Source organism: Saccopteryx leptura, chromosome 5 (assembly GCF_036850995.1).
Source record: "Saccopteryx leptura isolate mSacLep1 chromosome 5, mSacLep1_pri_phased_curated, whole genome shotgun sequence".
Taxonomy (NCBI): domain Eukaryota; kingdom Metazoa; phylum Chordata; class Mammalia; order Chiroptera; family Emballonuridae; genus Saccopteryx; species Saccopteryx leptura.
This window is the reverse complement of record NC_089507.1, coordinates 193,851,428-193,875,784: the sequence shown is the minus strand read 5'-3', so window position 1 is coordinate 193,875,784 and position 24,357 is coordinate 193,851,428. Positions and strand designations below refer to the sequence as shown.

Sequence of the window (24,357 nt, the reverse complement as noted above, 5' to 3'; positions counted from 1 at the left end):
CCTTCTTCCCCCCATCACCTTGACATTTCATAGGGGCTTCTTGGAGACAGTGGCCCCACTTTTTTAGGTGCACTTCAGGGACAGTCTTTAATGAGTTGTGTGGGCCAGGCTTGGGGGCTGGGACACCTGAGGACCCAGGATATGGTACGGTGAGTGCACTTCTCCCAAATGCCCCAAAATCACTTGCAAGAGGCTCCCCTTTCCAGAAATGCTGTTGTTACTCCCTCCATTCCTCTGGGCCCCTCTACAACTTTTTGGCATGTCCTGAGATGGAGGCCAGCAGCTCAGTGCTTTATTGATGATTAGAACCCAGTCCCTGGATGCTCCTGCCATGGTATGGCCCCTCTGGGGGCTCTGCAGTCCTCTCCCATCTCCTGAAGACTCAGTACCTGGTGGAGGGTGCAGAAGGAGGTATCTGAGTGCAGAAGGCCGCTGTGCCTGGCAGATGGCAGTTGAGGCTTGAACATCAGACACGTTTGCTGACTGATCATCGTGCCCACAGAAAGCGCTGGCCAAGCTGCCTGCACTGCCTGCAAGCTGTGATGGGGGCAAGGAGGCCCTTCCCTCACCAAAAGATCTTACTGATGAAGACTCACTTTCCGCCTCGTTCCCTTGTCCCCACTGTTGACCTTCTGTGGGCTCAACTGCCCTGGCATGTGGGAACCGATGTCACCCTGCTCAGGAACCCGCCCCTGATATTGACCTCTGCCCAGCGGTACAGTGTTCAGTCCTGATACTGGGATCTGCCCCACTGCTGATCCCTGACTTGACCAACAGTCCCCACTTCTGTGAGACCACAGGGCTGTCCCCCCAGAGTCCCCAGCTTTAGGGTGGCCAGTGTGCTGCCAAGTGGAACCCTCTTGGAGTGTGCAACACGCTCCCAACACCGACCTGAAGCTGCCCTTCTCGTGCCTTGGGGGTTGCCAGTCCTGAACATCCTGAACTTGCTATAGACCCACGGTGGGAAATGTCAGTTCCTGAGCCCCGATACTGGCCGCCTTTTTACCTTGTAAACTTGGAGTGAAGGGTCTGAAATTGTGGTGACCTTTCAAACAGACTACCTCCTCAATACAGGATGAAAACTTCCAGCTCAAAATACAGGTCCACGGTGGCTCCAGGAGCTGGAGCTTCCGTCTCAGAACACCGCCACTGCAGGCTCCCTGGGGCACTGTCTGACCAGCTCTCCTCCCAAGGGTCCAGTGGTCCAAGTCATCACTCCCATGCTGGTTGGGTGGATGTGATTGGTTGAGATTATCCAGCTGAAAACTGAATTACTTGCAATCTCTTGGGACTAGGATGTGTTGGACACTTTACTCAAAGATAACAAACACGGTGCCTAGGTAGGCGTTCTCTCACTCACCATGTGCCCCTATCTTCTTGGGCTTGTATGCTTTTTCTTGAAATGTTTCACCCATTTAACTGATGGCTGCCTTCCCCACTGAGGCCCTCAGACTATCACAGGTAGATCTGGGGAGACTGACAGAGAGAAAAATCTGTGCTTATGATTACTGTTTGTTTCCCAAGACTACTCAAGTGAATTGTAAAAGCCAACAACCTCCCCCTCTTCCCCAGAGTCCTTTGGTCATGTTCCAAGTCCCAAAGGACAGCAGCCATCAGTTAAGAGAGACAGGTAATTTGAAACTAGAAAGGTGAATGAATACCCAGTCTATCCTGTTGTGGGCCTCTAGTACTTGAAGGATTTTAGGGGGGGGGGGGAAGGTAGTTCTTTATAGGTTATAAGCTAAAAAGGGACAGTTTGCACAGTTTGGACAAAATAGAAGTACTCTTACCAATAAATATGTCTCAAAATGACAAATAAAGCTCTCCTCATTTGACAGCTCTGGATCCCAGCAAGAGGTGATGGGCACACAGGCACAAGGAGCTCTGTACAGTGTAAACAGTAAGCCCTTGGGGGGCAGAATGGGGAGCAGGGCCAGGTGATGCAGTGAGCATGGAGTACCGGTAGGGGGTAGTGGCTCACGGGGAAATACAATAGGCTTGTAAAACGGTCATCCAATCAGCCACCAAAGCTTGTGGGTGGTGGAGACAGGCCCTCAAGTTTCCTCCAGTCGGCAGTAAGGAGAAACTGTGTTCATTGAGAAACCCTGGTCCCAGTGACTGTTTTCTAGGGAGGCGGTGGGGCAGCCATGCAGGGCCCCCGTGCTCCTTTCTCCCCAAGAGGAGGGACGGGCCTGCCTGGCCATACTTGGGGCTGTCAACCCAGGGCTCAAGGCATAGATGGAGCATTGTTTCTCAACCCAGGATTGGGAGCAAATAGCCCCACAGAGTCCATAAGCCCTCCCTCTGCAAGGAGGAGCTTGGAGCATCTGTCGGGGCGCATAACCTTCCACCCTGCTGAGCACCACCCCCGCCCCAGCTCCTCGGGGAATGCTAGAGCAGCTGCCCTGGTCAGTTTCGAGTCCCTGATCCTCACGGGCCTCTTGAACAGAGCCAGCCTCCCTCTCCACGTCTACGCTCTCTCCCCACCCTACCCGTCTCCCCCGGCGCAACCTCACAGCCCCTCGAGCGGCCTAGCTCGGGGGTCCTTAAATATCAGTCTCCCGGAGGTTGCTGTAGTCCGCCAGTTCGTAGGCCTGACAGGCGGCGCCCTCTGCGACCCCATGGGGGACGCCAAGGGACACAGCCTCCACCTCCGAGCGCAGGGCGCACGCGGCCTCTGTGCGCTGCGCGCTCCCGGCACGGATCTTGTGCGACAGGCTGGAGACCTTGGCACGCAGCTGGGTGGTGGGTCTCCGGAACGGCCCGGGCAGCCTCCACTCGCGGAAACCGAAGGGCGGCTTTCCGCGGCCGGTGACGGGAGCCTGCACCTCGGGCGTGCCAGGGGAGCCTGGGGCTGAGAGCTCGGTGAGGGCCAGGGGTGCCCCGGGGAGCGCGGCGTCGGAGCCGGCGGCGCGGTCGAGGCGCGGCTCCCCGGTCGACGCCTGCCAGTGGTGGCTGTACACGCGCCAGAGGGGACGGCGGCGCCGACGACGTCGGCACTGGCAGCGCAGGAGGCGGAGGAAGGCGCGCTTGAACTCGCGGCTGGAACAGGGGTAGATGAGCGGGTTTACGCAGCTGTTGAAATAGCCGAGCCAGAATATCACCTTGAAGACGCCCTCCGAGGGCTTCAACTGCGGGAACAGGGAACCTGCAGGGAGCAGAGACCCACACGGGTTAGACAGATGCTCCAGAAGGCGGGAGGCCCTAGCAGCCCCTGGGCTCAAAAGGGCGAACCTCCGCGACCTTCAGGTCATTAGAACGCGCCTCTAGATCTTATTTCATGCCTTAACGTAGACACACATTTATTACTAAATCATACATTTCATTTAAAAATATTTTGACAAGGGGTTCAATAAAATCGGCTTAATTTCAGTTCTCTGTATTTCATTTAGTGCATTTGAAAGCGTGACCGAGAAGGGCTCTTAAACAGTCCCTAGCACAAAAGGTAAGAACCCCTGATCAATGCTGAGCAAGGCTTGCCCCATGCCAGGCACTGCGCTGGACTTACACCAAACAGCCTGGCTCCTTGTTAGCAATGTGATCAGATATCAGGGGAAAGCAGGTGGGGTGATGGTGGTGCTCACCATGTGGGGTGGGGCCTTGCAGGGGTCTCACAGAATGGGCAGGAGCCAACCAGGATAGGCAGGGCAGAGGGCACAGAAGACAGATGGCAAGAGGATAACAAGTCTGGGGCCTGGGAGTGTCATATAGGATACGCTCAGAAAACTTCATTGGGACAGAAGGAGCCTTAAATTCTGGGAAGTTTGGCTTTTATTTTGTGGGCAGTTAGGAGCCATGGATATTTTAAAGCAGGTGAGAGAGCCTAGAATTAAACCTCAATAAACAATGGCTGTTGGAATGCAGGACAGTGGGGCTATCCCCTGGGGGGTGGTCAAGGAAGGCCTCTGGGATGGCTTTCATATATATATTTTTTAGACAGAGAGAGAATCAGAGAGAGGGATACATAGGGACAGACAGACAGAAACGGAACGGAGAGAGATGAGAAGCATCAATCATCAGTTTTTCGCTGCGACACCTCAGTTGCTCATTGATTGCTTTCTCATATGTGCCTTGACCGCGGGCCTTCAGCAGACTGAGTAACCCCTTGCTTGAGCCAGCAACCTTGGGTCCAAGCTGGTGAGCTTTGCTCAAACCAGATGAGCCCGTGCTCAAGCTGGCGACCTCGGGGTCTCGAACCTGGGTCCTCTGCATCCCAGTCCAACATTCTATCCACTGCACCACCGCCTGGTCAGGCCCTCTGGGATGGCTCTGAGGGAGCAGTGCCAGGCAGGAGGAGGTGGGCGCACTGGGGTCTGGGCTGTGCCAGGAAGACCTTCCCACAAACCTCTCCCTTGGCATCTACACCATGATCCCAAAGGAGTCGTGTCTCTAAAAAGCACCTGACAACATGCAAAGCATGATCCAGGAAGCAAAGGCCTCTCTCTCAGCCTCACTCATCCTCAGCAACAGCAGGAGCAGAGGGTAGGTGGCAAAAGTGTCCCATTCCGGGCAGAAGGTGCAGGTGCCCAAGAGGCTGAGCAGGCCAGGCATAGGAGTCCTTGACAAATCATGACACATGCCCTCTTTTCCCTTCCCCCCAAAGAAATAGAAGCAGGGTTCTCTACTGAGAGGGCAGAGGCGCCATGCCCCGCTCTCGAACCTGGGGTCCCTGCATAGTACCCACCTCCCACCACACAGAGAGTTCCTGGTGCTAAGAGACAGCAGGAGGCAGAGGAAGGTCACGCAGCGTTGTGTGCAAAGGCCTTTTAACCTTGGTCACGTAGCCCTGAGCTATGTGAGCAAGTTATGTGGCTAAGTCTCACTTTCCTTTGCTGGGAAATATAGACAATAATATTTCTCTGGCAGGGATTTTGTGATGATTCATAAATTTCAGTGTCTAGCACTTAAGTTCTTAATAAATACTGCTGTTATTCACTCCCTCCCTCTCTATTTCTGTGGCTTCTGAGAGGAGACCTCAGACCAGGAAGGGACCCACTTTCCAGCTCTGGAGAGGGGCCAGAAACAGAAGCTTAGGCCTAGTTAGTTTGAGGGAGACGAGGGCATCAGTCAGGGTGTGCTGAGGAGATGGTACCCCCTGGGAGAGGAGTTGGGTCGTTGCTCCTGGAATGTGGGGCCCACCAGGGTTGGCCTCATCCTCTAGAAAAGCAGCCCTCCGAACAGCATCCCTCAATGGCTGCAGAGTAAGAGTGCTGAAAATAACTTTCTGACTCAGGCCACAATTTTTTATATTTAGCCCACGATGACAAATCAGTGGACTATGCTTTCAGCAATGAGCCCGAAGCCGGCCAAAGGGCATTGTTATCAGTGTGGTTTTGATTCAGATCGGTGGGCAGCACAGCACACTGTATGGCTTGGGCCTTGGTGTAAAGATTAATATTCTAATTTACTCTCAACTGACCTGTGTGGCCCGTTGCCAGCTGGGAGTTCCTTACACAGAAGGCGCTGGAATTCAAATGGCCTTTTGGCTCCCCCCTCAATTTTGCTACAGTGTCCTGCTGGTGCTCTGTCTGTCTTTGAGCTCCCTCTGAGACAAGGATTCAAATGCCAGTTGTTAATTTGGGAGATAAATGGAACCCCAGTAGTGAAGTGGAAAGAAGAGCTAGGGAAGAGAAGGCCAATAAAAGGTGTGCTCTGGAGTTCCTGGGTGGGCTGGGAGACAGTGGGGAACAGGAACTCAGAGCTATCGCCCCCCCCCCCCCGAGGAGTGAGGGAGTCGGGGTACAAATACGCCCACTCCCACAAGTCATTGGTTTATTTCCCACACTTCCTGCCTGCCGAGTGGGTGGATGAGGAGGATTTGGGTGGGCAGAGAGACAAAGGCAGATGCTCTGGTGGAAGTTAGCTCCCTAGTGCACCAAGGTCTAGGGGAGATGAGCGAGGCACCAACAGCATCTGCCACAACTTTGTTTATTTGATCCCTGTCCACTGTGTGCAGACATCTTGCCTGGAAAATACCGATGTTTGTGCTTTGGGCTCCAGCTTCCACAAGCAGTAGCTCCCAAGAGACATTTCCTGTTCCCTTTATAGATGGCAGTTCCGAGTCTCGTATCTACCTCTGCCTGGAGTGCTGTCGTCTCCCCCTGTGCCCCCTGCAATCTGCTTCCCTCTCCCTGCCACCTCTGCACCCCCGACCTCCAACTAACTCTCACCAGCCCACAGCCTCTTGCAAGGATCTCTGGGCCGGAGAGGGCTGTGGGCAGACAGTTTCCTCCCCTTCCCATGTCACAGATGAGATGGGGAACTTCCCTCAGCCTCCTGGAGGTGCGCACTTGGCTCACAGGCATTGTTGTCCCTGCGATGCTGCCGTGCTGTCGGGGCATCAGCAGACAAGCTCCTTCCCCAGCCACTCTGAGTATTGGCCGCTTGGGGTGGCCAGCTGCCTTGCCTGGCTTGCATCTGCATCCCTCTCCAGCTGCCCAGTGCACACCTTTGGCAGCACCTGTTGCTCAGATACAGGAAAGCCTCAATGGGCAGCTGGGGCCTCTGAGACAAGGCCACTCTCTCTCAGGGCCTGGAGGCCCCTTTCTCTGCCCTGAGCTGGCCCCCTCTTCCACTCTCCACTTTGCACACAACCTTTCTTGCAGACATGAAGCCCAGCTGTGCTAACTCATCTCAGCAGCTGCCACTGGAACCAGGAGCTTTCATGGGATGCCCTCCCTCACCTTCCCGCCTCTCCATCCAGGAGTCCGGCATCACCCCCAGCTCTCCTTCCTCTCGTGGCTTCTGCTCCTCTCTGCAGTCTTACCTCTGTCTTCATGCGCATCAGAGAAGTGGCCACACTGACTGCTGCTGCCTTCCGGCCCCAATGAGCGCCTCAGTCTTGCCTTTGGACTTTTGCACGTGATCATTCTAGATGCGCTTCCTCTTTCCTCCACCTGGTGGTGCCAGCTCCAGGGGCACCTCCTCCTGGACGCCTTCCTCCATCACTCTCTCCCAAGCTAGCAGAGTTAGCTGTACTCCCTTTTACCCTCTATCCCCACCCCAGATTATCTACTTACTTCAAGTGCCAAGAACACTGCAGGTCACTGGCAGTTTCCTGTCTATCTTAACCTTAAATGGTAAGCTCCCCACATCATGCTTGGCTCATTGTAGGTGCCTGATACAGCTGATCCCTCTCTTTCTATTGCACCCTGCAATATCCTATCTCATTGGTCCCAGAATCCCCACTATGCACCATCCCATTATGACCCTCGCCCCAGCTACCATCCGTCCCAGCTACCATTTGCAGTGCCCCTCTTCCTCTTTTTTGGTGAGAGAAGGAGAGATAGTGAGACAGACTCTGGCATGTGCCCTGACTGGGATTCACCTGGCAACCCTTGTCTAGGGTTGATGCTTGAATCAACCAAGCTATTTTTAGTGCCTGAGACTGACGTGCTTGGACCAACTGAGCTATCCTCAGTGCCCAGGACAATGCTCAAACCAATAAGCCACTAGCTGCAGGAAAGGAAGAGGGAGAGAAGGGGGAGAGAAGGGAGAGAGAAGCAAATGATCGCTTCTCTTGTGTGCCTTGACCTAGAATTGAACCTGGGACATACATATGCTGGGCCAGTGCTCTATTCACTGAGCCAACCAGCCAGGGTCTTCAGTGCCCTTTCAAGTGTGCTCCTTCTTGTGCCCCCAAACCCTGTTCTCCACACAGCAGCTGGGGGGTCCTTTTAAAATATATATCTGAGCATTTTATTTCTTCACTTAGAACCCATTTCCACTGCTGACTGCAGCTTTCTCTCTCTCTCTCGTCGGTACTTTGATCTGCCAGTCTCTCGGTTTCCTCCCGTCATCTCCTTCTGTTTGCCTCCTCTGCTTAGCTGAGCCCGGCTCTCTCACCATGCTCTCACACCCACATCTTCCTGGATTTACCTTGTACTTCTCCAGCCACATCCGACTCTGGAGCGATTCACCCACTCCCTGAACACACTTGGGGCCTTTGATCTCAGCTCAGTGTCCTGTGTTTCCAGCAGTCTTGCCACCCATGCTCAGCGGGCTCTCCCCTATTCCTGCGCCTGTTCCTCTCTACACGCCTTGTGCCACCCCTTCACCTTCTCCAGAGTGCTTGACCTCACTTCCTGTCTCACGGGAAAAACAGAAGCTAAAGAAGTTGGGGACTTGCTCAAACCTCCCTCCCTTCCCTTCCTCCTTGGTAAGAAAAGAATGTCTCCTTTCACCCAAGGCTCATGTTCGACATGTGTTGCGGTGCTCGAGCCATCAGTCACCCGCAAGCTAGCCTCGGTCACAGACGCGCCCTCATTCTCTGCACCGGTTCCACCCACACCTGCTGTCTCCTCTTCCCTCCCTGCTTTTCACTCCACCGCTCTGCTCCTCAGCCCCTATCCGCACAGGCCCCGACCTGAACACAGTTCTCTTGTACATCCTTGATGCTTCCTGCCTCACTGTTGCTTCTGGGGTACCATTCTCTTGGATTTTTTACTCCATGTTAATTTAATTTCTTGTGTGTGTGTGTGTGTGTGTGTGTGTGTGTGTGTGTGTGTGTGTGTGTGTATGTGACAGAGAAAGAGAGAGGAACTGATAGGGACAGACAGGAAGGAGAGAAATGAGAAGCATCAATTCTTCGTTTTGGCTCCTTAGTCTCCTTAGTTGTTCATTGATGGCTTTCTCATATGTGCCTTGACCGGGGGCTGCAGCAGAGTGAGTGACCCCATGCTCAAGCTGGTGAGCCTGCACTCTAGCTGGTGACCTCAGGGTTTCACACCTGGGTCCTCTGCGTCCACTGTGCCACTGCCTGGTCAGGTGACTCCATATTAATTCCCTTTGTTGCTTCTTCCTCATGTTCCCATTGCTAAATGTAGGATTGCCCTTAAAAGAGGAGTCTTGTAAAAGCAGTAAGGTTTCTCTGACTTCCTATTTAAAATTACAATATCCTACGCCCTCACCCCCAACCCTGCAAGCCGCATCCCCCTCAACTGGCTCTACTGTTGTTCACGGCACTTGTCACCTTCTCGTGAACTAGCTGAGTAATGCTTCACTGTGTTTTCCATCATCTTTCTCCCCCGGAGGCTACGGGCCAGGACTGGTGTCTGTTTACTTGGTGCTGCCGTCCTATCACCCAGAAGACCTCATGATCACACTGAGCATACAGTAGGCGTTCAACACTTGCTGAGTTTGCTGAATGAATCCCTCTTCTCTACCCTGCATGTCTGACTGGTCACCACCAGTGCATTCCAATTTCTCTCCATCAGGGTCCCTCCCTTCACATCGTTCCTGCAGCCTTTGCTAAGTCTGGCATCTCATTTTGTTTGCAAGGCTATGACAGCCCCCACAGTCCCCTGTCCTCTCCACTTGACTCACAGCCACTGGAAGCGTTCTCTCTCTTCCCCTCTGAAAACCGTGAGTGGCTTCCAGTGGCTCTGAGGAATAAGTCCAAAATTTCTCGTGTTGCATTCATGGCTTTTTTAGGACCCAGTGCTGCCTTTGTCTTAACTCCGCCCAGATTTGGCCACAAGAAGCCACAAGCAAGTTTTCCCATAGGCACTGGCCCCTTCTTCCTTTCTGCTTGCACGGCATTTCCTGCTTCCTCTCTCCACCCCTGAAGCCTCAGGGCAGGCATCCTCCTTGACCAAACCTGGGTTAGGGGCTCTTTCATGAATGCCTCTACTTTTAGTAAAATCTATGATTTCTCTATCCATTCCACTGGACGTTAGCTTTCTTGAAGGCAGGGATGGGATTCATTGCTCTTTTCATCCCAGCCTCTAACACAAGTGCCTGCCCCAGAGTGCAGACTGTCAAATATTTGTTGAATGAATGAATAAGTGGTGTTAGGGTAAAGTGAGGAGGAAGGAGATGGAAGCTCATGCTTTCTGAGTGCCCAGTACCTACTCGGCTCCACGCCGGGCCCTGTGTGTACTTCTCACTGACACCTCATTTTGCAGAAAGATTCTAGTTCTGTCCAGAGGGCAAGGGGCAGGGCCAAGCTTTGGACTTGAGTCGGTCTAGCCCTGAAGCACTTGGTCTTCCGGTAGCACTATGTAAAGATAAAAATAGGACTTCCCCTGGTCTTTCAGGGGTCCCCGGTGTTAACATAGGAGTCACAAACACTTGCTCTTTTCCACCAGTAGCTATCCCCCCTCACTGGGCTTTTGCATGTTGGCCAGGCCAGGATGACCCCCTCTCCATAACGGTGTCTCCCCTTCTTCAGACTCCGGCCGAGAGCCACCTGCTCCAGGAGGGTTCTGTGATTAACCGCACTCCCCTGGGCACCTGGGGAGGTAGTAGTAGTTTCTGGGCTATGTATTCCTTGAGCACCTCTTAATCTGGTTTCCAGCAGGCTAGGTAGCATTTGCTGGCCTTCCATATGGCTTCAAGGGTGCCTTGTGGGGCTGGCCACGCTGGGTTCCACTACACTCAGTGCTCCGTCCAGAGTGCTGAGAAGGGCTGGGCTGTTGCCTGCTCGTGGGAGCTGCTTATCAGAAGAGATCATCAGACAGACCCCCGCCTCCTAGGAGGAGCCACAGAGCTGCTTGGCCATCTCCTTCCCCTCCTTCAAGTCTTTGCTCAAAAGTCACCTCTAGGCCTGCCCACAGCCCACCCCCAACACACATTGATATCACCTGGGCGACGGGCTTCTAAGTAAGTAGGCAGCGCCGTCTTTAGCAAAGTGAGCATAATATATTAAAAGAAAAAAAAGTCACCTCTAAGGTTTGAAATAGATGCTGTTGATGCCCCAGCCAGGTCCCCAGCTCCCAGTTGCTATGAGTGTTGGCTACTAGGGCTCACAGTAGCCCCTTCTCTGGAGAAATGCCCTTGGCCAATGGGAACTGCTTCAACTGGGAGATGACACGTTCCCACCAAGGGGCAGCTCACAGCCAGGGACAAACTGATGTGGGATTAAAAAGGCCAGCCCGCTTGCCTCCAGCTGGTACAAACCAGGCTGCTGAGCTTGCTCCAGGGCTCCAGTGTAGCTGGGCTGTGGCTAGACTTTGAGACCGACCATATCTTCCTGGATTAGCTCTTTGTTGACCTCACCCACTTTCCTCTCTTCTTCGCAGGTCCCTCCTGAGAGCCTCCCTCAGTCCATCATTTGCATAAGAACCCCTGTCTCAGGCTCTGCCTTTAGGGATCGGACCCAAGATACCCCAGGATGTGTCTTCAAGCCTTTTGCTTGGTTCCCAACCTACAACGATGGGGTTATGCCTTTGTGGCTAGATCAGTTCTTCTGTCTGCTGCTGGGGAAGGCAGGGCACAAGCATGCATGTCTGTGTCCACTTCTTCTTGCTCAGCAGGCAGGTTGGAGCCGGGCAGTGGCCATATTTACCTGCCAATGAGGAGTGGCGGTAAGGACGCAGCAAGGAGACGGCTGCACAGATAACTCTTGGCTGCTTCACTCTACTCCTTGACCTTGTTTTCTCAAGTGAGTCTCCATCAAGCTTGCTCCCACCTGCCTTCCCCACTCCCTATATTAGGGTGCCTTTATCAGGAGTCACCCAATGTGTGGGATGAGTGGACAATACTGGCCAGAAGTGTCAGGGAGCTTCTTGGTAAGCCCATTCTCTGGTATGTTGGCTGGGCCAGTCTGGCCTGTGAGGTTGAGGGGCAGGTATTTGCAGCCTAGATCATCACAGTCTAGTCCCGCCTCCTAAGGAACAAGAACGGCCAGACCCAGGAGTTGATGCTGAGATGCCAGTAAAGGCTGATGGTGATCAATGAGGCCCAGCCTCATGGAAGAGTGACAGCTCTGAAGCCAAGGGGTGGACCATGTGATTACCGGCACTGTTTTGGCCTCACCAGAAGGGAACTCATTCTTTCTTGGCAGAATGTCAGAATTCACAGTCAGCCTTGCTCATAACTTGCAGCCAATGGTGAAATATCGGGCTGCACCAGCCTCCCCCCCTTTTCTACTCCCTTGGCCATTAGTGGGGGTGGAGGGTGGGGTGAGAAGGGGCAGCTCCTAGAGCCCCAGAGGCTGCCTAGAGGGGGCCCAAGGCAGGAAGAGGAGTCGCAGACCTGTCCTGAGGCCTAGAGTAGCCCCACCCATTTCCCCGTCAACTCTTCCCTCTTTTTGTCTCTTTCCATCTTCTTTCCCTCTTTCTTCCCCTTCTTTCCACTCTTTGTTGTCACTTCTTAACTCATTATTTCCTGATCTGTGGCCTTGGAGTGGCCATATTCCAAGCTCAGAGTGCCCAAGGCTGAAATGTCTGCCAAATGGCTCTTGTTTTCAGCTGAACTTGACTTTGATCAGAGCATGAGCCTCTCAGCTCTGGGGCTGCAGTGACAAACGGCTCATGGGTCTGAGCAGGTGAGCGCTTATGCCAGAGAAGGTGCCCAGGCAGTGGTCACTCTGTAGGCATTGCTCACAAGGCCCCAATACCAGCTTTCAGGGGTCCAGGACATTGCCGGGCTGGGTTACCACCCACAGAGCTAAGGCAGACAAACCCTCCAGCATTCACAGACCCGTTTGGTGGGCATACAGCCCATGAGGCAGGATGAAGCAGGGCTCAGGCAGGGCAGAGATGGGCTCAGGCACCCAGAGGCTTTCCCTTGATGGATGAGCTCAAGGGCTCTGGGGGTCTCCTGGGGGCTGTGAGAGGACCAGGTCACAGAGGAAGTGGCCTTGTCCCATGGCAATGCTCAGGACCCTTGGTGGCCGGAATATGGTGGGTAAGGGAGCATGAACCTGAGCCAGGAGGGTGAGTGCTGAGGCTGAGGGGCTCAGTGAGATTTAAAGCTTAAAACATGGCTGCCAACTGGCCTGAACCTTGGACGCAGCCTGACCTCTGACCCTGGCGGAAGTAACAAGGATTCTGGAGCCAGAGTGCTTGGGTTCCAGTCCCAGCTCTGATATTTAGGATTAAGACTAATATCAAAATATTTTAAAAAGAAGTAAGTAGCATAGGATATTCTTGCAAGTAGATAAAAAGTAAGATTAAAGCAAGAAGATGGGGAGGGGTGAAGCTGAAGGGACCAGGAGTTGAGGGTGAATCTTTTTTATGAGAAACTTGGGATACATCTATATGCTGTGTGTGTGAGCAAAGGAGAGGCAGAAACCAGGGAGGGCTGAGAAGTAACAGATGAGTGAGACCCCGTAGGACCAGAAGGGGTTGAGAGAGATTCAGAGCCCACAGGGAACATGTAGGACTTCAGTGGACACTGTGAGGCTGCCCCGAGGAGGAAGCCTGCCTGTGGAAAGTGTGATTTTTCTTTAGCAAGTGCTCAGCTAGACACTGGTTCGCACTGGCTCACAAGAGCTGATGGTTAAATTTTCAGGAACTTTGCAAGCTTGTTGATGTCTCTTTAGTAACTTGAAATTGATCACAGTGGGAATATTTACACCATGGAAATGGGCAAGTGCTACAAATTAACCTCCACTCCAGAGCCAGTTGTTAAATACTTACTAACACACTACTGTGTCCCACATAAAAGAATGGTCAGATTCAAAGTTCAGGGCTCACAGAAGTGAGTGGAGGTGAGGGAGATCTGGGAAGGGAGGCCAGACTAACCAGAGGATAAGGTGAGTACAGGGAGTTGAAGGTTTGATCAATGTTGGGGTCAATCAGCTTTTCCTGTACCGACTCTATTTCAAGTAACCAAACAGGTAGTGGTGAATTCTTTTTAGAATTTTAGTGCACAAAGGTAGAAGGGATGATAGAATTCAGATATCACCACTTTAAGTCCCAGTGATATGAGTTCAGGCCATGGTTAATGGCCATTAGAACCAACAGGCAAAAAGCTGATGGAACAATTTACAATGGGTGAATCGGGCTGATGGCACTTAAACCCTTGATCAATCTTAATATTACAAAAAAGAGTTCTTGCTCCAAACACTGAACGTGAATCTGATCAAACCACTTTTCAGGAAGTACAGGGAACAGAGGGACACATTAAATTGTACTATGGGGATACAAACCCCAGACTGTGTGCTACTCCTTGGGGCAAACAATCTGGTTTCATTTACCTAATAAGTTGAAAGGAAAAAAGATGGGGGGAGAAGAATCTTATCAAGTAAAGATGCACATCTTTAATTTAAAGGATGCACGTCAACTACATGCAATGCATGCACCTTTTTTGGGACCTTGATTCAAACAAACTAAAAATTTGAGGCAATAGTCAACATTTGAACACTAGGTAGATATTTGATGATATGAAACAATGTTTTTTGTGTTATAATGAGTTAAGGTTATTTTTTAAAGTTTCTATTTTTTGAAATACATATTGAAGAATCTACAGATGAATTGATGTGCTATCTGAATTTTCTTCAAAATAATCCTCAGTGGTGGGAAAGCGGCTCACGGTTGAGATGAGCCAAGAAGGGGAGTGGGTTGACAGCTGTTGTAGCTGGGTCCCAGGTTCCTGAGCATCACCACACTGCTCTGTCTACTTAGTATGTGTCTGAAACTATCCACAATCAAAAAGAGAGAATGGGAAAACCCTAACCCTCGATCATTTTTTTTTTTTTTTTTTTTGTATTTTTCTGAAGCTGGAAACGGGGAGAGACAGTCAGACAGACTCCCACATGCGCCCGACCGGGATCCACCTGGCACGCCCACCAGGGGGCGATGCTCTGCCCACCAGGGGGTGATGCTCTGCCCCTCTGGGGCATTGCTCTGCTGCGACCAGAGCCACTCCAGCGCCTGGGGCAGAGGCCAAGGAGCCATCCCCAGCGCTCGGGCCATCTTTGCTCCAATGGAGCCTTGGCTGCGGGAGGGGAAGAGAGAGACAGAGAGGAAGGAGGGGGTGGGGGTGGAGAAGCAAATGGGCGCCTCTCCCGTGTGCCCTGGCCGGGAATCGAACCCGGGTCCCCCGCACGCCAGGCCGATGCTCTACCACTGAGCCAACCGGCCAGGGCCCCCTCGATCATTTCTTATGCATAGTAATCACTCAGTAAATGTTAGCAGTTATGTTTTAAAACTTGTTTTCAGTCACATAAGTGGGAGGCCATCCCTGATGGATCACTAGTAAGGATGGCTGATTTTACACAGAGGACTGTTGTCCTAAGTGAAATAAGCCAGTCACGGAAGGACTGCTTGATTCCACTTACATGAGGTGTCTAGAATACAGGTGCACCTCGGACACACTGCAGGTTTGGTTCCAGGACACCACAAAAAAGGGAGTTGTGACCTTCTTGCTGGTGGAGGGTCTTGTTTTCAATTTGTAACCAATGCAACATCTGTGAAGTATAAATAAAGCGAAGCACAATAACACCAGGCGAGCCTGCAGTCAAACGCACAGAATCTAAGAGCGGCTGGGGGAAGGGAGAGAGGGGAGTAGCTAATCAACAGGCATAAAGTTTCACTTAAACAAAATGATAAGTTCTAGAAATCTGTTGTACAACACTGTGCCTGTTAAGACAGTAGATCTCATGTTGTGTTCTTACCACAACAAAGTAAAATAAAATATAATATAATAAAATAAAATAAAAAAGAATGCTGCACATTGCCACCCAGACCCTGTCCTGGCAGGATGTGAAGAGGCCACGGGTTCTGTCACTTCCTCCCTCTATGCACATCAACCAAGCACTTACTGGGTGCCAGGTGCCATAAAGGCACAGATAGGAGATGTAATGCCAACCCCTCCTTCAAGCTTCTGGGCCAGGGGACAGAATGGAACAGCCACTACTGAGGACCTGAAGCACCCACGCCTCTCCCTGTGTCTGTGGATCCCCACATGAGACCTGTGCATGGCCGTGGGGAGCCTGCAGTGATGGGTCCTACGGTACTTGGCCAGCACTCTGGGGCGCACACGCAGAGCCTACCCCCCACAGCTGGCAGCCAAAGTGTGCTTTCCTGTCTGCACACCCACGGCTCAGCATGTTCACCGCCTCCTCCAGCCTCCTCCCACTTTCTTTCTCTTCATTAAGGCATAAGATACCGACAGTCAAGTTTAGAAAGTGCATATATCTTAAGAATATGGCTTGATAACTTTACCTATACATGCACCGGTGTAGGCACCACCCAGATCAAGGTAGAATATTCCTGGCTCTTTGGAAGGTTTCTCTGTGCTCTCTTCAAGTTAATATCACCACCTCCCCGCCCCCTCTCTCATGCATATAACCACCATCCCGATTTTTATCAGCATTGATTAGTCTTGCCTGTTTTTGGATGTCACACGACAGAATCATACTATGTTAGCTTTTAATTTCAGATCTGGCTTATTTTGCTCAGCATAGTGCCCATGAAACTCATCTGCAGTGTTGTGGACATCAGGTTGGTTATTTTCCTAGCTGTATAATAGTCCAGTCAACGAATACACCACAATTTATTTATCCATTCAATTGCTGACATCTTGCTTCATCGTGTGACCTGTCTTCTCATAGATTCTACATTCCAGGTCTCCCAAACCACAGGGTGATCACGAATACCTCCACTCCTCTATGCTTGCATATGTACCATTTCCTTGGCCCTCACACTTGATGGTATGTATAAGAATATTGACAGTGCGTGTGACAAAGGTATGTTTAGAGTGTTTAGAACACAAGGGAGCTCCTGAGTACACCCGGCTGCGGTCAGGGAAGCAGCAATATCTCAGGGCCTTGCTGACAGTACAGGAGGGAGCTGAGGTCTGGCTCACATGGCTGGAGTCCCATTGAGCCCTGGGACTTCCAATAGCAATGCCTCCCGGTAGCTTATACACCTGGAGGTCTACCTGGGAGGGGCCCATGGGCTCTGAGCCTCTGAGGCTGCTCTATCTGACCAACACATTCTATCCATTCAGAGGCTGACTAGGAGGCCAGTGAGGCTTGGTGACCTGCCAAACCAAAGAGAGCTGGGTGTGCAAGCTGGGCCCCTGCCTGTGGTCACTAGGAATGACAGGGGGTGGGACTACGTGTGTGTGTGCACACGTGTAGGTCTCAGTGGCTAGGTCTACTCCTGGGCACGGGTGGAGGGTTGTGGGGACTTGCCAGGCAGGCCAAAGCCAGCCTTAGTGAGGTACCTGCCATGAGAACATCAGGAGAGATGTGGCCTCCGGAGGCGCCTGGGAGGGGAAGGGAGCTCTCTGCAGATGGGTGCTTGCCTACCTCCAGTCCCTCTGTCCCTTCTTGCCTGCTGGGAGGGTGACTGGCATTTCTACACCAGAAGGCTATGGGTGAGGGGGACCCTAATGCTAAGTGTCTGGGGCAGAGGTTTTTATCAGGTGCATTTCCAGCTGGTCCCACCCCTGCCCCCCTCTTTGCGGGTCCTCCATGGAAGTCTGCAGGTAGCAGGCCCTAGCTACTGCCCTTCCCCATATGCATTCTGCAAGATTGGGCTCCTCTACACATTAGACTAAAGGATCCTTGTAAGAAGGACCCTTTACATAACATCCTGGGATTTTCTCAGGCACCCAGTCCTGTGCCAGCTTGCTGGGGTGAGGGCACGAGGCACATATGTGTCATAGGCAGGCTGCCAAGAGCCCCTCCTCCAAGGGCTGGTGACCAGATACTCTATCATCCAGACTCGACCATTTTTGAGAGTGAAAGGGGTACTACTAATCATGCGGGTCAACAGGCATAACCAGGACTGTCCCAGGCAGATCGGGATGTGTGGTCACTCTACACAGAGCAGACAGCACAGCTGGGCGTCCGCATAGACCACTAGGCAGGTGGCACCCTCTCATGGGGGTGAGGGGTGTGTCTTGTGCCCTTACACGGCTCTCCGGGTGTCCTGGAAGGGCAGGTGCTGCCCTTTCTGGGCTTGCTGCCTGAAATCGCGGGTTGGACATGTGGTGTCTCCAGTTCACTGAGCTGACCCTCTGCCTGCCTGCCACATGTCCTACAGTTGCTCCTCACAGGGAAAGACGGCAGCTAGTTTGTAGGGGATGACCCTTATTCCCTTTCCAGGATTCTCAGGATTTTCAGGGTGTCCCAATCTCTCCTGGCTATTGACCTGGGCCCCAGAGTCCCCACTGTTCAGGGAACCTCACCTGCATCTCTCTCTGATGCTGCTCTGGCCTGACCTACAGCATTTTAGGTTTATGAATGGCAGTCAACTGTCTTCTGTGCCAAGGTGCCTTTGGGACCCCAGGTTCTCTTAAGGCTCTCAGTACCTCATGGGCTCTCGGGACCACACACTGGCTATGCCCCTGCACTGGCTATTGGCTACAGCTGCCACGTGGCTTTGTGTCCTGAGGTGTGGGTCAGGAGCACCCTGGTTCTGTCTGACAACCCTCAGGTTGTGGCCCTACTGGGTGTCTTCATTCTCATAGCCTATTGCCCTTGTTGGCCCAACAGTTTTCCCCAAACCGTTCATCTCTGCTGCTCCTCAACCTGGTGTGGGGACCAGGGCCTGGGAGCTGAAAGGTGTCACTCTTCCTGGCTTTCCCTTTCTCTACTTCCTCTTTATTTCTTCAAAATGGGAGCTCCCTCAGGCTCTGTCCCCAGCCCCTCTCTTTTCTTTCCCCTTCCATCCTCTTTCTGGGAGATTGTACTCCGCACTTCTGCTTCTGCTACTGCTCCCATCCTTGGCCCCCCTCTCTAAGTTCCTAATGCCCTCCACTCCGCACCACATACTGGCACCTCCTACCCAGATATGTCACTCCCCTGGATGCCACACCCCCCCATCTTGTTGCTCAGAATGTTTCCCGTTCCTTCAATGGTGCCTTCCCCCTTCCAGGCCTGGGCTCAGTGCTGGGCAGGGTCAGGGTCTCCTGGCCCCCTGTCCTGCCTGAATAGCCCTTAGGCCACCCTTTCCACCACCCCAGGCTCTGCCCTCCTGTTCTCCCTGTTGATTCGCTTGCCAAGCCACATTATGCTGATTGAAATATTCTGTGTCCCTGTTTGGCCTCTGTCCTGTTTTGTTTGCTAATTGCCAGGATCCACTCAATACAGCTCCACCAGTGGCTGTGGGCTGTGCTTTGGGGCTCAGTTAGGTGCCCTGGGAGGCTGGGCACAGAACAGGCCGGTAGAAAGGACACCTGCCCCTCCCCTTCTCCGGGGGTCCCCAGACAAGCTGTGAGGAGCAGCAGAGATGGAGTGAGTGAGAAAAAGCTGTGTGTACCAGCCAGGGGCAAAGGCCATGGAAATTTAGGGATGACTTCCTGGAAGAGGGACACAGGGTCTAGACCTCAGAAAACAGAAGCCTCTTGCAGCGTTGATTGTAGCAGTGAGAAATTAGAAACATGGACTACTGAGCAGGAAACTGCATCAAGACACCACGGAACACTCTCAAACAGAGCAGCACACAGCTGCTGGAATGAACTGGCCTGGGCATGGATAACTCTCAACGGCACGACACTGGGTGAAAAAGGCAAACTGAAGATGGATTTGCAAGGCATGGTGCGATTTACATAAACCCTAAAGACACGCAAAAACAATACTCTATATTAGTCTGGATACAGATATTTGGGGGAGAGTGTAAACATGTGCGAGAGTGATAAATACCAGATTTACCTTTGGGGAAAGAGGGATCAAAAAGGACAGGAGAAGAAAACTTCGTTGTGGCTGTGTTCTGTTTCTCTGAGAAAAGAGAGAAAAGGGGGCCTGAGGCAAATATATCAAAATGTGAACAACTGTTCAATATGGGTGATTACAGGTACACAGACATTTGCTATATTATTTTCTTCTCTGTGCATTATTCTGCAACTAGAAATTTTAAAGGAAGTGAAAAAACCATAAAGAGAGGTGGCTTCTACACACAGGTTGATAATCTCCTGCAGTGGGCTGGTGTGACCCAAGGGACAGTGGGAGGATGAGGACACTTGGGATGACAGGACACAGCTGGGCATGGCCATGGCAGGGGTTGATTGGCAGGGCAAATAGCCTCGGTGGTGGGTTTGAGGGTGTTCTAAATACTGGGTGGGTGAGTTTCTAAAAGGGGGCACATCAACTTTCTCTTGCCTGCTAATTTGCCTCACCCTACCTACCCCCTCTACCCTTCACCCTATCCCTACAAGAGCCCCTGGCTGGGTGATTTTTAAATCAGTGACTTACTCATTTTTTATCTTGTGTTGAGCATCTACTATAAAAGCGACAGCTCGCATGACACTCACCATGTGCCACAATTGCAATCACACATGATATCTCACCCTTACAACACCCCTACAGGCCGTCATTATGACCATTACCACCCTCCTTATTTAATAGACGAGGAGACAGAGGCACAGAGCGGTTCTGGGACTTGCTGGAAGTTACACAGCTAGTAAGGAACAGAGCTGGGATTTGAACCCAGGCTATCTGGTGCCAGAGCCGGCTGTCCTGGCTGCTGGGGACTCTATGACACAGCCAGTACATCCCTGTCCTTGCAGAGCTTCTGGGCCAGTGGGGGACGTTCAACACCAGACCAAGCAACACAGATGTGATTAGAGCTGAGGAGCTAGTAAAGGAAGAGAGCCTGTGTCCGAGGGAGGAAGTGCAGAGAAACACACACTGAGACCGAGGCATCTGGGAAGGCCTCCCTGAGGAGGGGGCGTTTATGTTGACACCCAAAGAATGGGGAGTTAGCTAGGAGGGGTTGGAAAGGGCAGGCCAGACAGTTGGAAGAGCACATGCAAGGGCATGAGGGATGTGGGCAAGAAACCCGAAGAGGGTCAGAAGGGCAAGAGCATGCAGGGAGTGGAAGGCAAAGCAACCAAGCCATGGGGCCAGAGGGGAGGCTGCTCATCACGCGGTGCTTTCCTTACAGGAGGGGAGCCACATGTCTGGGCTTGTCCTGGTTCGTGCCGTGGTTCAAGCATAAATATTCCTAGTGTCTCATCTTGGTTTGGACAGTAATAAATTTGAAGGTCACCTTCTCATAGGCCATGGTGGAGAGTTTGGATTTTGTTCCCAGAGCAGAGAAAAAGCATTGAGGGGTTTTTGTAGAGAGTGACGCTCTAATTGATAATGTATAAAGATCACCCTGGCTGCGGTGTGGAGAGGGCCTGCAGGGGAGCAGGAGGGAGGCCATAGTGCCTTCCCTGACTCAGCTGCAGAGGGTGGAAGGAGCAGGCCCAGGACAGGCAGGGGAGGCCCCGGCGTGGGAATGCTGAGGTTGCGGCCATGGGAAAAATGACTCAGGGTAAATTTGTCCCCAGAAATGCTGTTCTCCTTCTCCTCCTGGGGCTGACCCAGCCCCAAGGCTTTCAGGAGGGCTGTCAGGTGTGGGAAGAGGCCCCTGAGAACAGCTGCCCATGTCCCAAGACTGCAGGGACCCTGGTGGAGGAAATAGTGAGTTTTCCCAAAGTGCTAAAGGACTCAGTAGATTTAAGAAACCATGATGAACAACGTTAACTTTCCATTGGATAATTTACCCCTTTCTTTCTCCTTCTTACCCACATATAGTCCCCCCCCGCCCCAATTCCAAGAGGAGACTGCAGAAGCTAGAGTCCAGGGCATCCACAGACAGCCGCTGGGAGGGTCTCTGAGTGAGGCCAGCTTCCAAGCTGAATGAGTGCTGGAGAAAACAGGTGGTTTCTGGTACCTGCCGGTGTACATGTTGTCTGGCCAGGGCTTGCTGCCCCTGAGTGAATGTAGGCCACCCTCTCTGTGCACCCACCTCTGGGGGTTGACATGTATATCTGGGGACGTCTGTGTATTAATATGTAGATGAGCACATATACTGCTGATTACATACTATGTCAGATACTGGCACAAATTTCCACGGACCATTTATATTTAGCGGGATCTAGAGTGTAAAGCAAGCCCAGGCTCCTAATGGCAATGTAGGGGGGTGGGGGTGGGGGTGGAGCAGAAAAGTTAGAAGCCTGTAAAACGAGTCCTGCAAGCACAAAGAGCCTCTTGTTTGTCCCCTACAAAGCTGAGCATCTGTCTAAGAGAACAGGGAGGTTGCTAAGTTTGCCTTCCATGTTCAGGTGGAGAGCTACTCTCCACCAGAGAAGGCCATCCAAGTCTGGGTGCCTGGAAGGCTCTGCCACAGTCTCAGGGAGGAAGGATAGGGGCTCGTGGGAGAGGAGTCACTCACCAAGTGGCAGGACAAAGAAGAACGGGAACCAGCAAAGCACGAAGACTCCCACGACGATGGCCAGCGTCTTGGCCGCCTTTTTCTCGCGGGAGAACTTGAGCAAGCGTACTGACAGTGAGCTGCGGAAGGTGTGGCCCTTGGCGTTGCGCAACCCGCGGTGTGCCCCATCTGCGCCGGAGGTGGCCCCGCGACAGTGGATGCGCAGCACCACCTCGGAGGCCTTGCCCCGCTCGCGCTTGACGCCCGCCTCGAGGCTGCGCGTGGTGCTGCGCGCTACCACGTACACCCGGCAGTACATGACCACGATGACGGCCATGGGCAGGTAGAAGGAGCACACGGAGGAGAAGACGGCGTAGCCCACCTCCTCGGTGATGCTGCAGAAGCGTTCGTCCGGGGGCACCGGCTCCTTCCAGCCCAGCAGCGGTCCCACCGACACCACGAGGGCCACGGCCCAGAGCATCGCCAGGATGGCGGCGGCCTTGCGCTCGGTCATGATGGAGGGGTACTTGAGCGAGTGGCGCACTCCCACGTACCGGTCCACCGAGATGGTGCAGAGGCTGAGGATGGAGGCGGTGCAGCACAGCACGTCCACGGCGGCCCACACGTCGCAGAAGGCCCGGCCGAAGGCCCAGAAGCCCAGGACCTCCATGGTGGCGGAGAAGGGCAGCACCGTGGTGCTCAGCAGCAGGTCGGCCACGGCCAGGTTCACAATGAAGTAGTTGGTGACCGTCTGCAGGTGGCGGTTGCAGGCCACCGAGAGGATGACCAGCAGGTTGCCCGCCACGGCCAGGAGGATGAAGGCTGCCAGAAAGACGCCCACGCCCACGCCCTGCGCGCTCACCACCAAGCCCCCGACGGCCGCCGTGCTGTTCACCTCGCCGCCGGCGCCCGCGGCCCCCGGCTCCCCGGCCGAGCTCCGGTTGTCCTCGCCACCGCCCGCGCCCACCACGCCGCCGCCGCCGCCGCCGCCCACGGCTCCCGGCACGCCGCTCACCGCCGGGCCTTCCGAGGCGGCCGCGCTGCCCGCACCACCCCCGCCGCCGCCCGCGCCCGAGCCCGCGGCCGTGCTGTCCGGGCGGGGTCCCTCGAAACTGACGCTCAGTAGATCGCGGAAAGTCATCTCAAAGTGCGGCCGTCGGGGGCTGGGCCCGGGCGCAGGACAACCGACTGTCAGGAAGGGGGACGCCGGGCATAGCCGCAGGGCTCCGGGCCAGCCCCGCGCGGGTTCCGTCGGAGTCCTGTCCGAGTGCCCGGGACGCGGGGCGCGGCTGGCCGCGAGCAGGACGGGGCGGCAGCGGCAGCGGCGGGGGCTCCCGGAGCCAGGCGCGGGGTCGCACGGGAGAGCCCGCCGCCGGCCCGCGCGGTCTCCGAGTGCGCCTAGGCGAGCGGGCGAGGCGCGGCTCCCGGCCCGGGCGGTGCAGACAGCGGCCACTGCAGCGCTCGCAACTAGGCGCGGGGGGCGGGACGGAGGAGGGGCGGCGCCGGGACGAGAAGGTGCGGCCGACACCGGGGCCGGGCGGGGGCAGGAGGCACGCTGCACTTGTCGGAGGTCCGGCCGTGCGCTCCCGCAAGCGGCTGTTCGGGGTCCAGAGGACGCGGGGCACTGCCGCGCACTCCAGCCCCGTGGCAAGCTCTCCTAGCCTCGCCGCGGGTGCCCACGCCCGCTCTCTCCTCTCTCCGCGATCCTCCCCGCGTCCCTCCCCGGTCCCACTCCCTCTTCTCTCAGCTGCGCCCCCCTTCCTCCCACCCTTTCCCCAGCCTCTCGGTCACTTGCTGGTGCCCTTGAGTACGTGGAGCGAAGGTGCGATTCCTGGGTCTCCGGGCTCCCGGCTCCGGCCGCCAGGGAGCAGCAAGCGTCCGGGATCTGCGGACTGCGGACTGAACCGCGCAGTGGCGTGGCGAGTCGCCTCCTGGGACTGCCTGGGTGGATCTGTCGCACCTCCTTCCTTCTCTCGGGCCACTGGACAGGGGAGGGTCTTAAACACCTTTGTCCAGTGCGGTGGCGAGGAGAGAGCCGTGGAAGAAATCAAATGCCTCTCCTTGGTTGGGATGGGCAAAGAAGAGACTCTATAGTGACAGACCTTGGGCCCTGAACACGAAACATCAGCTTGCATGTACTAACTTCTGCACTGTCACTTTACTCCGTATCAGATGTCGGAATAAAACTTTCTTGTCACACCAATTAAGTGGCCTTGTCTGGGGAGGGAGAGTTTAAGTGCATGAGGGTGGGAAAGGACACTTGGTGGTACCGTTAAGGGGGGCGGGTGCAGACAGTCTGGCTCCAAATCCAAGTTCCACCTCATACTAGCTGTCTGACTTCTTTGTGCTTCAGTTCCTCATCTGTAAAACGAGGGTAAGAGGAATTTTTACTTAACGGCCACAAGGTTAAATAACTGAATATTTGTTAAGGCCCCAGAGCAGTGCCTGCGTTTGTTTGTTAGCTGAATGGGGCTCGCTTGGTAGGACAAGATTTGAACAGAGAACACAGAGGGCAAAAGGGGTGTGGAGCAGGAAT

The 24,357-nt window shown here is 53.8% G+C and overlaps 1 protein-coding gene across 1 annotated transcript; it reads right to left on the bottom strand.

The window, feature by feature from the left end:
* Positions 1–970: 970 nt before the first annotated feature.
* ADRA1D (adrenoceptor alpha 1D) lies at positions 971–23,095 on the bottom strand. Its single transcript, XM_066387280.1, has 2 exons — positions 21,843–23,095; positions 971–3,148 (listed from the first exon to the last, which is right to left on the bottom strand). The coding sequence occupies exons 1-2, from the start codon at positions 22,960–22,962 to the stop codon at positions 2,547–2,549; spliced, it is 1,722 nt and encodes a 573-aa protein (XP_066243377.1). The 5' UTR covers positions 22,963–23,095; the 3' UTR covers positions 971–2,546.
* Positions 23,096–24,357: the final 1,262 nt, after the last annotated feature.